The 15,518-nt window shown below is 34.3% G+C and overlaps 1 protein-coding gene across 2 annotated transcripts; it reads right to left on the reverse strand.

Annotated features, from left to right (window-relative positions):
• Nucleotides 1-4,961: 4,961 nt before the first annotated feature.
• Nucleotides 4,962-15,295, reverse strand: LOC135581194 (RNA pseudouridine synthase 6, chloroplastic-like). 2 transcript variants are annotated; one of them, XM_065122778.1, is made up of 10 exons: nt 14,908-15,295; nt 14,518-14,813; nt 13,711-13,839; nt 10,813-11,067; nt 10,517-10,598; nt 8,141-8,256; nt 8,008-8,062; nt 7,566-7,677; nt 5,956-6,125; nt 4,962-5,575 (listed from the first exon to the last, which is right to left on the reverse strand). In XM_065122778.1, the coding sequence occupies exons 2-10, from the start codon at nt 14,772-14,774 to the stop codon at nt 5,291-5,293; spliced, it is 1,461 nt and encodes a 486-aa protein (XP_064978850.1). In that variant the 5' UTR covers nt 14,775-14,813; nt 14,908-15,295; the 3' UTR covers nt 4,962-5,290. The 2 variants fall into 2 exon arrangements, with proteins under 2 accessions (XP_064978850.1, XP_064978848.1); XM_065122776.1 differs by having other exon boundaries at nt 14,518-14,802; nt 14,908-15,292.
• Between the last annotated feature and the right edge of the window lie 223 nt (nt 15,296-15,518).

Consider the following 15,518-nt stretch of genomic DNA (forward strand, 5'->3'; position numbering starts at 1 on the left):
TGCTTTATTTTTGTTCTGTTTATTTTTCCTTTCTTTTTATAGAGCATTTCATATTAACAATACTCGAATAGACATGTTTTACATATAGGAAAAAAAAAATCTTTATAATCGATCCTTACCATTTGGTCATATCTCTTAAAGGTGCATTTGCACCCAGCTAGTTTATTATTAGGTGAAGGCTTCACCGATTCCTCAGTACAGTTCTAGGCCACTAAAAGCCTCTTTATATGAAGTTGGCTCTTATGTACTCAGCAATAGTAATTGTGTCGATGGATGATGTTCACATATTTTAGGTTCGAATATGATCTACGATAAGGCTGGTTGAGAGCAATGTAGTAGGGGTGCTCCTTGTTGACCGATTGTGATTCCTCCTCATCTTTTTCATCTTCCAGAGATATAGGGGTAACGATAGGTTTTTTAGGTGCACAGGATAGTTCTGGAGTCAAAACTTCTTGTTCAATCAATTCTATATTCTATAGTAGCCTCCTTCCTATATTTTTATAGTAGCACCTATTTGTTAAAAATAATATCTCTATGTATTTCAGCTTTAAATTTTTTTATGCACCAGATGATATTAACCAGTAAGTTTGATCACAATTCTGCCAAAGACCCTTTAATTATTCATCGAGGATCAATGATATGAAAGGAGCAAGTTGGTCATGACTAGATCAAAGTTCCGTGGATACAAGAAAAGCATAAAATGATTAACATAATTCAAATAAGTCAAAATCATAAAGAGAAAGCTCAGCTTCGAGAGAATGATGAAATTTAGCTCATTTTAAAGAATAAACACTATTATTCAGTCATGCATGCCCATATGAGAAATTATGTGCTTATTTATGAATGATTTATATTTAGTCATTCAAATAAGTTCATAATCATGAATGATATACAATTATGAATTAGGAATGTGAATATCATTTAATGTATTTAATGGATTTATTCTCTTTGTACTTGGCATTTGTACTATATAAATAAGGTCGAATCCCTTTATAATCAGAAAATTTAGAAGTATAATCATCTTGGTGAGTATTTTGTTTTTAAGTTCTTGCATGAACTTTGAAACTTATCAAGCTTTTGTGTTCAAAACCTAAAAATCTTTGCTTTTCCTATTAATTTATCAAAATTCTTAGTTTATAATGCTTTAAGAGAACCAAAGTGTTATTCTAATTATTTCATCAATTTTTCATTGATAAAGTTATTAGAATAGTTTTTCTTACTTTGATCTATCTTATTTCAATTCATTAGAGGGTGTCAATTCTCATTCCATATGTATCTTAGCTCTTTAGCTATTGGGGTATATGAAAATCATCAACTTAGTAACCATACACCCCGATAGCTAAAAGGCTATGATACATATGGAATGCGAATTGACACCCTCTAATAAATTGCAATAAGATGGATCGTTCAAGATTAAAGTAAGAGAAACTATTTTAATCATTTTATTAATGAAAATTTGATGAAATAATTAGAAAAATACTTTCATTCCCTTAAAACACTATAAACTAAGAAGTTTGATAAGTTGAAAAGAAAAGTAAAGATTTTTGGGTTTTGAATGTAAAAGCTTAATAAGTTCAAAAGTTCGGGTAAGAACATAAAAACAAAATACTCACTAGTGTTAAAAGATGATTATACTTCTAAATTGTTGGTTATAAAGAGAGTTAGTCTTGCTTATATTATACAAATGTCGAGTACAAAGGAATGAATCCATTAAATGCATTAAATGATATTCATATTTTCAATTCATGAATATAGATCATCCATGAATCTGCTTTGAACCTATTTAAATGGCTGAATGTAGATAAGCTTACAATTTCTAATATGGTACAATATAACTGAATGACTTTTATTCTTCAAAATGGGCTAAAATTTATTATTCGGACTTTCTTTTCATGATTTGGACTTATTTGAATCAGGTTAATCATTTTATGCTCTTCTTGCATCCAAAGAACCTTAACCGAGTATTGAGTAGCTTGCTTCTTCCGGATGTCTTCCAATAAATAAGTTAAGATTTTTTTTTTTCCTTTTAGCTTTAGCTTTTGCCATTGATCCTTCATAAATAGTTAAAGAGCCTTTAGCAAAATTATGATCTAACTTATTGGTTTATACCAAATGATATAAATCATCAACTTAGCAACCATATACCTCGATATCTAAAGAGTTTTGATACATATGTAATATAAATTAATATCCTCTAATGAATTAAAATAAGACGGATCATTCAAGATTGAAGTAAAGGAAACTATTATAATTACTTTATCAATGAAAAATTAATGAAATAATTAGAACAATAAAAAGTTTGATAAGTTTGAAAGGAAAAACAAAGCTTTTTGAGTTTTAAATGCAAAAAACTTGATAAATTTTGAAGTTCATGCAAAAATTTACAAACAAAACACTTACCATTGAAAGATGATTATACTTCTGGATTGTTTGGTTACAAAGAGAGTCGGCCTTTTTTATATAGTACAAAGGCCAAGTACAAAGACAATGAATCCATTAAATACACTAAATGATGTTCATCTTCCCAATTCTAGATTATTCATGAATTTTTCTTGAACTTATTTGAATAGTTGAATGTAGATCATTCATGAATAAGCTCATAATTTTTAATATGGTATAACGTGGCTGAATAACTTTTATTCTTCAAAATGGGCTAAAATTCATCATTCTCCTAAAGTTGAGCTTTCTTTTCATGATTTGGACTTATTTGAATCACGTTGATTATTTTAGGATCTTCTTGCATCCATAGAACCTTGACTGAGTCTTGGTCAACTTGCTCCTTCCAATAAATAAATTAAGGCTTCTTTCATCTTTTTAGCTTTAGTTCTTGTTATTGATTCTCTATGAATAGTTTAAGGATCTTCAGCAAAATTATGATCAACTGGTTGATATCATCAGACTTTGGAGCCTTTTACCCCTAAGGAATAACTTAAGAAAATATAATATTTTGACCTAAGTTATAGTTTATTATCGTTCACCCTTGCATATACTTAATACTTAAAAAATTTTAAATGTAAATAAGAGGCAGGGGTTCCACTCCACTCCTCTTATGGTCGATGCTAGCTGAGCCGAGAATGACTTCAAAAGTTTAGCATTTGAAATCATACACCTCACTCTTTCCAAAATGATATAGTTTATCCTTTTCGTTACGTCATTCTATCGTGGAGTGTGAGACACTGTATGGTGATAAATAATTCCTTCACATGCTAATTATTAAGTTAGATACTATAAAATTCTAGATTTTTATTATTCAAATATACCTCCAAATTTATTTCTTCAACATATTTTTTCACATTTGAAATTTATCAAAGACATCACTCTTGTGCTTAACAAAATATATCCATACCTTTCTTGAGAAGTCATTAACGAAGGTGAGCATATAGTGAGCTCTACCTTAAGTCACTACTGAGAGGCCTCTGAGTGGGTGTAATCAAGAATTCTCTTAGACTCGAACTAGATAGAGTTAGTTTTTATTTTTAGCTTTCATCAACATAAGCTCCTTTTTTTTTTTTTACTTTGAAAAATTCTTTAAGTAATCAAAATGGACAATAAAATTAGATTTCTCTTTAAGTAAAAAATATGTTATAACCTTATTATGCATCTTGGTTTTAATTGATCGTGTTTCGACAACCTTATATAATGAATTATTTCCTGTAAGTTTATCTCATACTCAAGTGGGTTCATAGGTAGAGAATCAACCATAGTGTAGTGTCATATGAAACAAATACCAAAGTTCAAAAGTCGCTCGTCTTGTGACCTGGTATGGTATATCGAGGTTATAAGTACCTTTATCTTAATTTTAAAAAAAATCTATTTATGTTGTTTATGCATATATTTCTCTTTAGATTATAGCTATTTTTTTAGAGCTTGATAGTCTGCTTTAACATGATTTTTTTTGCAATAGTAGCATTGAACGTTCTTTGATCTAGATTTAGATCTAGATTTATTTTTGTCTCTTTTATTTTACTCATTTTTTTTTGCATTCAAAGCTACAACATGACTTTTGTTGGAGGTTTTGATTGTTAATCACAAATCCATTACTTCTTTTGTTATTAGAGCTGAAATAACAAAGTTTAAAGAAATAATGCTATTATCATATAAAATTATTTTGTAAAAAATTATATATGAAGCAGAAAGAGAACATAATAATAACAGGGCATTATCTTCTTCGATGATTATAGTTCATAAGACATCAATGTGTTTGATTCACTAAGGTTCCTTTTGTCATTCATAATAAGTACAACCCCTACTTAGGGGATCATCTTCCTTGTGAAGGTTTTGGCTTAAACTTCTGCTATTGTTTGTTCGACAATAATCTCTAAGGTGCTTTTATTGGATATGCACATGAATAAAGTACTATCAAAATTTCAAAATTACCCCTATTGACCAAAAGTTGGCCAGACCCATACCCACCTTTGGTTAGATTGGGGCTGGAGTAGTGGGAGATCTAATCTCCTCTTACCTCTTCCTCACACCTTCCTCCACTGTTCCTTGAAACTCCATTTATATAGGAGCGAGGGAAGGCGATGAGTCATGCCCGCGAGCGGGGAAGAAGATGGCCCGATTGCTCCTCACCTTTCTCGATCGTTCCTTGTCGTCGTGCATTACGCCCGAGAGAGAGGATGTGTCTCAGCCACTTGACACCCAATCGATCACAATGACAGGAAGCGGCGAGGATGCCGGCGGTTGTGCACGGGTGGTCGACGACGCAGGTGAGGCTGCATTCCTCATCCGACTTGAACCGGTTCAGTGAAGAAATGGTTCGGTTCAACTTTGATTCACTGTAATTTGACTTGAACTGAGCCCGAGTTGAACTCCAATTTGAATCGGTTCCCTAGCGTACATAGGAATTGCTACTTAGCTCCACCATGAATTCAAAGAAACAACTCACTGACATGTCTCCTTAACAATAAGCCTTTTTAGCTTTGCCCTGCAGATGCATAAGATGAGAACAACACAGATGAACATATCAGATTTGCAACCGCATAAATTATCCAAGGAAAACTATTTCATACAACTGTCAATCTGATGAATGACCAATACTAATGCAGCTAGAAGAAAAGAACTTGTCACAAAATTCAATTGTAGATTGTTACAAATACAAGCATAGACCACTTCGAGACTTTTTTTTTTTTTTGGACTTCTTGCAAAAAATATATCAACATTTGACATTCTCTGCTTAAACTGCACCATCATATATGGAGGACCATCAAAAGCTATTGGTTCTACCATCCCTGAAGATGCTCGAATCTCATCTCGATAAGTTACCATGCGATATATTGGGGGTAGTTTATTGCTCTGTTGATCTCCACCATGGCGCACCAGCCTCGTAAGAACAATTGCCATCATCCCATGAGATATGGGAAGCCTGAAGACCGATAGCTGCATAAGGTTCTTTCCCATGCTGTGCGATCCATTGTTCTATAGCTGCCATCTTCTCATCCTCAGTAGCATATTCCTTCCATTTTCTATCAAATGGGTTGATTGAAGGATTAGCCGTTTTGGCCATAACAGATGGGATGTACATCGAGTCCCCCACAATAGGCGCACCAATGGCGGCAAACTGTGCTCTGATCTGTATCAAACACAATCAATCATCAAACAATATATTATTGTCTAACTCAGTATGTGGAGAAAGATCAAAGTAATATTGCGACAAGGATGCTCCTAGGATACACCTTTTTGTTTCCTTTGATGAATCAGGCATTTGAAAACTTCTATTTTTGTAGAACCTATGCTTCATATGCATCCTTGAAAAGGTCCCACACGTTTAATACTCATTATCATGTGAGCACACTTCGATCAGTGATATAATAAATCTCACACTAACCTCCACAAAAGCTGTTTTACCTCTGATAACTAAAGGCTAGGACCCAGTCTAATACATTTAACTATAAGATTAACATTTGTCATAGCCTTGATCTATATATCAATACCATAAGTAAATCAAAGTACCTGATGAGTTTTACCAGTCAAAAGATTGATTTTACATTCATAGGCAACTTTTTTAAAGGGCCACCCACAATCTTCAACATTATGGGTTTCCATAACTTTAGCAGCAGGCCACATAACCTCCTTGCATTCCAAAACTTCCAGTTGACAGAGATGCCATCCACCAATGATATCTACAATAATGAAAATTTCATAATCAATTTAATCTCAATTATCAAAAAATGACAAAGCATGATTTGTAAATAAAAAAAATGCAACATAAGTATCTCATGTTTCTATTTCATAATGCTTTAGATACTTGTTATGATCTTCAAAAACAACTAGATCTATATAATTGAAAATCCTGTTGAGATTCCATAAGATAAATTAGAAAAAACATAGTGGTAGATGAAAGCTTATTTGTGTAAAACAAAAAAAAAAAATCACCATTCAAACAAAACCATCCTAGCATCTTCCCTGTGGAAAAATTAAAGCCATTTATATCTGGTTGGAATTTAAGAAAAAAACTAATGTATATCACAAGCTAAGGTTTTAAATCTTAATCCAGGTTTCGGTAATCTACTGGATCGATATGGCACTAGTGTACTAGGTTGTATACTGACCTGTATAGCCTGGTACCAACAGAAAAAAAAAGAAAAATTTATATCTACTAGTATCAAACCATCATACCAAACCGTATAGTCTGCTACGGGTCCTTGCTTAGGACTAGTAAATACCGATTGGTACAAACTATACCAACCGATAATACAAAACCTTGCCACAGACCATTTACTATAAACACCATTTACAAGCCATTGTACAAAGTAAATTTGGCTTTTGCGAGAAATTTTGATCAACATATTATTTTTGTCCTCGAAAACTAACCAAGTGAAGAATGCTAATCAATAATTTACTAGTTGCATGCACCCACAGTAACAGAGTGTGCCAAGTATGGCTGATGTGATCATGTGTACCACAGGCATTTGGGTGTGAGAAGCAAAAAAAAAGAAACAATATATTTATAGACGTAGTAAGCAGTAATCACATTAAAGAATAAGGGATTTTTTTTAAAAAATTTGGTGGAGGCATATATAGCGAATGTATACTGGCTTGAGTTGACACCAACATACTCTCAAGCATGTGGCTCTGTTCAGCTTATTAAAGTCCTCAAAGGTCATTTTAAGTGTTTAGTTTTGACTGGTTTGTTGAACAATATGATTTTGGATTGCATGGACAGGTTTGATTTGTTTTGAGAATCATCAATCAACATTGATAATTTGAGATCCATGTAGACTGCATTCTAGCTGGCTTCTATCTTGTAAACCATAATTTTAATCATAATACAAATTCATAGTTATAAACTGCTTCTATTTCTTTCAGGTCTCCGCTTGAAGCTTTGTAAAGGAACCTGCAAAAAAAATGAGTTGCAAGTCTTTTGGGTGATGTAGGTCATTTCCATCAGAGTTACATGACAGTGTCGAATTTTCAACCCTCTTTATAGTATACATGCAAACTTATACACATCTATAGGTATAATGAGACAGGATGCTCAATCTTAGTTAACTACTGCAGTCTGCAGGTTCCCTATCAGAAAATGAAATGATCTAAAGATTAAAGATCAAACCTGACATTACCTTCTGAAACTAATCTTGGAGCAGTATTCACTGGACGCATGTAATGGGTAATTATTCCAACAGGTACAGGTGCAGCAGCAAGAGCAAGATACAATTTTTTCACCCTTTTTTCCTGTATCAAAAAACAAAGTTCATCACATAATACTCAGTGAGATGCATAAAATCTACATATGATAAATTATGTCATGGCAGATTGTTGCAAAATTTTAATATTTTAAATTGACTGTACAAGACCACTTCTGATGGGTAACGATTAAAATGGTACACCAACACAATATCAACATTGAATAATTTTACTAACATCATTTTGGTGTGTGTTGACCAGTATTGGCACCATATCAACTGGTGCATACCAGTCTGATAGGATTCTGGAGTTGATATCGGACAAGAATTGGTTGGCATACTGTTAGATATACAATCGGTTACATATTTAAAGACATACCCTGATCATTCCATGAAATTCAGAGCAAAAGTCCTTTGTTCTAGCCAACACAACACTGCAGAATCAGAATTTGAAGTCATTAGCCACATATACATCGTCAGAAATGTACTTCAGTAATAAGTAAAAAACTGACCAGCCCTCTGTACAGTTGTCTATCTGATGGGTGGTCCTCAGAGGAGTATCAAAGCCTAAAGCACGAGAAGCAAACATTGCACAGCATTCTTCAATGTTATCTATTGTTCCTCCTACCTAAACACAGAGTTACACATTTGTGTTTGTTATACAAAACTTATTTATTAACAAGAAAAATCATGGAATATAGATGTCAAAACAATTGAGAAAAAGTTGCATACAAAAGAAAATCTGTCTGTTTATATCTCAGTACAGAACAGAAGAATTCAACTCCTAAAAGCCTTCCAACACCTCCATTATTCCATTCTGACCTTTTAACACTGCTGAGTCATGAGTGAACTTCCATTATACTCAACTGGTGAACAATCATCTTGAACTAGCCGATGTCATTATGTACAAGTTGTAGCCAAGGACATCAACTTTGTTAAATGTAATAAGTTCCGCCACGACTCTTATATTTAAAGCTTAGATGAACATAATACAGATGGACTTCATGTATTCGCTTCATGGAGGGGAATAACCTTATGCCACATCAAGATTGCTCCTTTGCAACCTGGGTGAATGGATTTCGAATCTGAAATAGCCACTCTGATTGCAGAGTAAGGCTACGTCTATTGACCTTTTCCAAACCTACAATGACAAGGACTTGTCCACTAAACCGTCCCTTTTTTACATATATTTTCTTGGCTTAGACTAGTGGACAAAAAGCTTGAACATTACATGCAATGTTCAGCTAGAAGAGTTAGATATTTCCTTCTTTCCCTAGTTTTCCTATGTACTTTTGCGTTCTTCTTTCTTTTCTTATGTCCCCTCCTTTTTCTCCTCTTCTTTTCCCCATCTTAAAAAATTAGAAAATTATGGGAATAGCTCCCCCTTTGTGCCCAACCTCCCCAGAAAAAAAATGTTGTAGGCCTCATAGCTAAATGACCACCTTCAACTAGCTAGAACAAGTCATTGATAAAAGTGAGAAAAAAAATATCAACTATTCAGCAAGAAGTCCATGAGAAAAGTTAATAACCCCCTAAAAAATAAATTAAACTAGATTTGCATACAAAATAATAATCACTTCTGGTAGTTTTCTTCATGCTCCCAATTCAAGACACTTCAACTATCAATATGAATCTATCTTAATATCACATTTAAAAAACCTAACTACGACTTCTTGTCCAACCATCTCTTTTGACCTTTCTCAACAACCCTAATAAATTTGTAAACTACATAAAAAATCGGAGATAGGTGAAAAGTGACCGAGGTTCCTAATTCACAAAGTTGATAAATTCTCTTTAAATTAAGAAACATGAGGTATTGAATTAAACGATGAACAAGGCCAGCCAAACTAAGGATGAACGAGGAATAGACAACCACTTCATAGAAAACAAATGAAATTACCAGATATTTTGAACAAACTATATGTTCCAATACCAGTATTTGGTTAGACCAATAAATACCAGTTCATATCAATTGGTATGGTCAAAATTTTAAACTTCGAGTAATTTAATTGTGGTTTTACTTAGTAATATCAATGCAAAGTACTCTACGATATGGTAAAAGTACGATCAACTGGAGGACAGTCAAAGCATGTGGAATAATACTGGAAAAGCTAACTATAATATGCTACAACTGATAAAAGCTTATTAATCACAATTCACCAGAAGGGTCTAATGCAATTTCAATATAATCAATATTGGCTAGCAACTTAAAATGAAAAATTATGGATTTGCCCTTCCAACAATAGTCTTTCAAGTAACAAACTGGACACTACATAGAAACAACAAACTTGCACCCGTATATTACCAATGGCACTCAAAACCAGGTACTTGCTTTATGTCTAATAGCACACTATTAGAACTAAAACCTTTATGTCTAACAAAATTCAGACACTCACTCTGCTTGTATAGTTTCTAGTATACTTCTGGACATATTTTGTAAAAGATTAGATGTAAAATCTATAATGTGCCTTTTCAGAAATAATCCATTTGATAGCTACTGGTTTACAACAAACACTGGTCTTCAGTTCTAAATAACTTTTTTTTATACCTACAAAAAACTTAGGAGGCAAATTCGAACAAATATTCACAATTTCAAGTTGTGTCTCACTAAGTTATATCATATATTATTCTAGCTATTAGAATTAAGGTGAACTTTCTTGTGTTGGTTGACAAAACTTCTATAAATTTTTACCAAGTTTCTAAATACCAGGCATACTTCAGGTAGTTACTGATTTGACAGATAACCGATATGTGGCCCGAGCTAAATAGGAAAATTATAACATGTGCACATCAAAATGAAAAACTTATAACATGGAATTGATACAAATATGATAGAGAAAAGAGTAAGAGGTATAGGAACTCATAACAAAAGATATTAAATTACATACTGAAGTTGCAGCAGGTTTGTCGAGGACGACATAAGTACTGGTAACTGCTATGATTCTCGATTTCCAATCAATTTCATAGCACCTATTTATAGTATAAAGTCAATAAAAATGGCAAATATGAGTTGAAAAACATAATCAGTGGAACATTCCCTCTATTGAGTCATGCTAGCATAGACTATCTGGTAGCTAAACCACTGGATTGAACATCACCCATCTGATGCTGTAGGTAAAAAACATAAGCTAGTCTCCAAAAACTTCAATTTTATTACAGAAACACAGATAACAAGAGTGTTTACCTTGGGAAGCGTTTTGGATGCACATGCACACGTAAGTAAGTTCCTGCTTCAACAAATTGATTTGCATCAGCAACTCTAAAAGTTTTCTGGGCTTCTCTCACAGTTTTCCCCTTAATGGATGATCTCTTCTGCAAAACCGAAGGCTCTGTTACTTCTTTATAGATTTGAATTTGTTTGGGAGTTGCAGTTGGAGGCGGCTTTGGGCAGACCAGTGCATAATGCACTGCCCCAAAATGGATAAGATCTGCAACAAACCTTCATATATAAAATATGACAGTTACTTAGCAAGTGCTGAGACACATTCAATTCAGTAATCTGTGTAAAGGGTGTTTCATGCATTATATCTAATTAAATCATCAGCTCCCTATTTCATCATATCAGCAAAAGCTATTTCAAATGCATAACCTGCAGATTCTTACTTGGGACCAAAAATAACATGTTACAGATGATCTAATCGATCATTAATTTGGTAACTTCAGCTCTATGACATTATGTATCTCTCATGTTCACCCAAATCAAGGTTTTTAACATTTGGATACGGATCAATATAGGACATTTGGAAGATAAAAGAGAACAAATTAATTTCATTGGATTACATGATATGATCGCACAATGAATTTGATTAAAAAAAAAAGAAACTGAGACAAAGAAAAAGAAGAAAACAACAAATTTGACACCTACAAATTTTATAAATTAATTATTATATATAGTTATTCATTCATAACTTACCTGTATTCTACCAGTCCGCTGATTGATCATAGGAACTGAACCTATAAGCTAATAGTAGGGAATCCTGAGAAGCAGGAACCTTTCGGTATTTAAGATGGTTATATGTGGTATATCTTAATAATTTGAACCTTGAAAATCTTATTTTATATGAATTTTCTCCGGAAGTGCTCAATGTACTAATATACATAATATCCTCCACATATTTTTGTTTAGATAAAATAGGACTGAACACTATAAAATGCCAAAAAAAAAAACCTTATTCAAAGAAATATAATATAGCTGTCATGCCACTCTTTGGAGGAATTGGTAATCTTTACTTTCATCCAGCTACATGAATATGTAGAATGAACACAGATACATATGAATAGATTGTGTCTGATACCAGTTACTAAGAATATAGTTGGTGTTACTATATGGTTTATAAGGGCTAAGCAAGAATCTATACTGAACATTTCCTTCTTTGGTATACTCTAAAAATAAAATTTTCATCGAAGGGGTTTACACATCATCATTGGGAGGTGCTGATCACCAAATGAATGTGCTCTCAATCGACCGAGATTGATGAAATGGTGTTCACTGTGGTGTCAGGGAAGGAAAACATTATTGTGATGGAAATTGCACATAGCTCTATTCATCCCCTCACCTGGTCACAGGAGGTAAACTAGTTCTTCTACAGGGTACTGAAGTTTTCACTCTTGAAGATCCAACCGCAGTGCCTTCTTCAAGCTGTATATTAAGACAAACCACACCGCACAAGAACCCCAGACATGAACTTGAGGTGGTCTAAAGTCTAAACCCAGCCAAACACCAAAATTGGCTGCTAGACCTTGTATGACCTCGTAGAAGTGTGACGATCACTGCAATGGCTGTCATAGAGTACTATTCTAATAAAAAGAGTAGCAAAGATGATTTAAAAAGTCCAAAAAACCAATTACAATACTTGGATGGTATCCTAAATTTAGGAGAGGACTACAAAATTACAAATAGTACTTGGAAAATTTTTTCCCAGCCCAAAAACAGACATAGGGGTCAAGCCATCCATGAAATACCTGGTCTACCCTAAATAAAATAATGGAGCAGAGCCCCCATAGACAGAATTGGCTAAGGGTAGGCGGCAACAGCATGATAATTTAAAAAGGCTTCTTTTTTCAACTAGTTATTACACTAAAATATAGCTTTCTACAAACACGCGTGCCTATGGAAAAAATAGGTGTTTTAACTCGTGGTAATTATACTTTAAGCATAATTTAGCTTTCTTCTCCCTTCAATTAGACTTGGATTAGCTTTTGAAGAATTCTCTTTCCTTTGAAGCAGAGAGGCTTAGTTACGACTTTGGAGGGTTGCTCCAAAACACAATCTGAAAAGTATAAGTTGATCTTCATTAACAACAGTTGGTTTTCCAACTGCATGGTGTCTGAAAAGCCTCTAAGTTCTAAGAATAAATCCTCCTTTACACACTTTAAGTATCAATAGTTTAAGTTGCTATCTAGTATTTGTATCAAAACATAGTTGGTAATTCAATACACATTTTATTTGACACTGTTAATAGTCAACAATACTAGTATGCTGCCATAATTATTTATTAGTATATGTAAGGTTTGATGTACCGAAGCATACCGCTCAATACGGGCGGTATGTACTGGTCCGATAGAGAACCGGTACAAGTGGTACATCAGTACACCCTAGTGTACCATGTATCGGTACAGTTCGGTATGTACCATACCAACAGCCGGTCGATACACCAGTATGGATCGGTAATACGAACCAGTATAGGTCAAGTAAATCATTCATCTATTAGGAGTCATACATGAAGAATTCTACAGGTCTTCTTTAATGGGATACTTGGAATGATGTATTTAATAGAAAAGGAAAGTTTTCTTCCATATGACCTCTTAGTAGGCTACATACACAAGTGGTTGTAACTTGTAAGCACCTTGCTTAGTAATAGCTGTCCAGTTAGTTCCCTTAATTTTTAGTTAGAGGCATTTTTTTCTTCTTAAGAGAAGCTCTTACTAGGAAACTTTTTCTAACAGATTTTTGTTATTTATTTCTCGTTTTAATTTCACTGGAAACATACACACATATCCAAACTAAAAATCAAAAACTTAGTTATCAGTTATTTCTTGACATGCTTTATATTAAATAGATAAGACAAGGAGATACACTTACAAAGGAGGAAGATCCAAAGCTTTAGATATCCAATCAAGAACAAGTCCTCCTTCTAAGACTACAAGGTGCTCAACTCTTGGAGACTCATTTTGAAATGGACAAGGGAGCAAACGATCGTATTCTGGATACCTGAATCAAGGATGGTCTATTAAAGTAGACAGATAACATATAAATGACTTCAAACTTATCAAGGTACAGAAACACAATGCTATAAACTATGTAAAAGAGAAGCACCAAATGAGAAAAAATAAACTAGAAAAAACATAAAGAGGTGAAAAATACAAACTTCTCAGTTACTTCTTTTTCTCATCTTGTATACCTATAATATCAAATAGATCATCCAAACTCGTTCTATTCTGTCCTGACTCTACTGAGTTTTGACCAAATTGGTTCTAATTCAATTGAACCAATCCATGCCAATGTGTATCCATTCACATCAACAAGAGAGCCTAGTTAAGTATAAAGAGAACCTGAAAAAAACTATACAATTACTTAAAAGGACTAACCTATTCTGAAAGGAGAATAATTTCAATTAGGAAGAGAAAAACTAAAAATATGCTTCTCGTGAACTAATAATATCCGTCAAACCAACTTCCTGCTTGATTCATGTTTCTTACAAGGAGATGCTTACTATGGAAAGTCTTTTTAAGTGATAGCAAGAACTAGTAAATATTACAAACAAAACCAATGCTTCCATGTAATCTGAGCGAAACTGATAAAGACCACAAGAAATGGAGCTCAAAAGGCACAAATAGGCACCCCCAAGACCGAGCAAATTAAACTAGCCAAGGAGGAAAAAATAATTACCCATGAGCTGGAGAACTGCTCACAGTGGTGGTCACCGCCTTTGCTAACGAGGAGTAGGCAATGGAGGCCTTTCTTCTCACCACCCAGCAGTGTTCTTTTCTACTCCGGTGATGATTCTTGTGATCAGAGGCACTGGTTAGCACGCTAGCAAGGGCTACGGGGGGCAATAGAGCATTCCGCCAATAGCGAGATGCCCATATAGGCGACAGTAATGCATTGGACAAGACGGAAGAGAAAATAGCCGCTGCAGGTGCCATTCTATCCTATTTAGTTCGTCACCTGTGCCTGTTTTAACACTAAATTTTCACCTCTTGAATTGCAAAAGGGCGAGACAATGAAATGGTTCTCATAAACCTGATATAGAGAGAGATTACTCAGAGAGAAAATTACCACTTTCGATGGGTTGACCTTGTTGATCTTTCAATTCACCGAGCACAGGGCTTCTTCAAGAAACAGAGCTTTTTCGACCCCCAAAGTAACAACCCGAAAACAATATAAAGGAAACTAAAGAACAAGTAACCGTACAAAAACTACTAGACTGAAATAAAAAGCAGAAGTATCAAAGGAAAACGAAAAAACTTGAGGAATGACGAACACGGAATCGAAGAGATGAGAGAAAGGGACAGATTGCTGAAACAGCTTAGTAATTTCCTCTACTTTGAAGAGGATGGTAAAAGAGAAGATCGTTTGCTTTCAGAAGAAACCGGAGAGGGACTGACGAAGCGACGAGAGCGGCGGCGAGAGAAGGCGGTACCGAGAGCGGGATAGGGACGACAGCTCCGAGACCAGTGGACTCGGTTTCGTCTCGACGTGAAAAGACTAAAATGCCTTCTAAAAAGGACCGGTTCGGTTCCAACGGTTGGCTCCGACAGATCACCGAATCGTTTAGCCGGTTCGACCCGGTCTCAACTTTTCAAGGCAAAGACGAACCGGACCGGCCACGGTCGATTAAAAATTGAGGTCGGTTATCAGTTAAAAAAAGAGAAAATAAGATAAGCTAA

Source organism: Musa acuminata, chromosome BXJ2-8, assembly GCF_036884655.1.
Source record: "Musa acuminata AAA Group cultivar baxijiao chromosome BXJ2-8, Cavendish_Baxijiao_AAA, whole genome shotgun sequence".
NCBI lineage: Eukaryota > Viridiplantae > Streptophyta > Magnoliopsida > Zingiberales > Musaceae > Musa > Musa acuminata.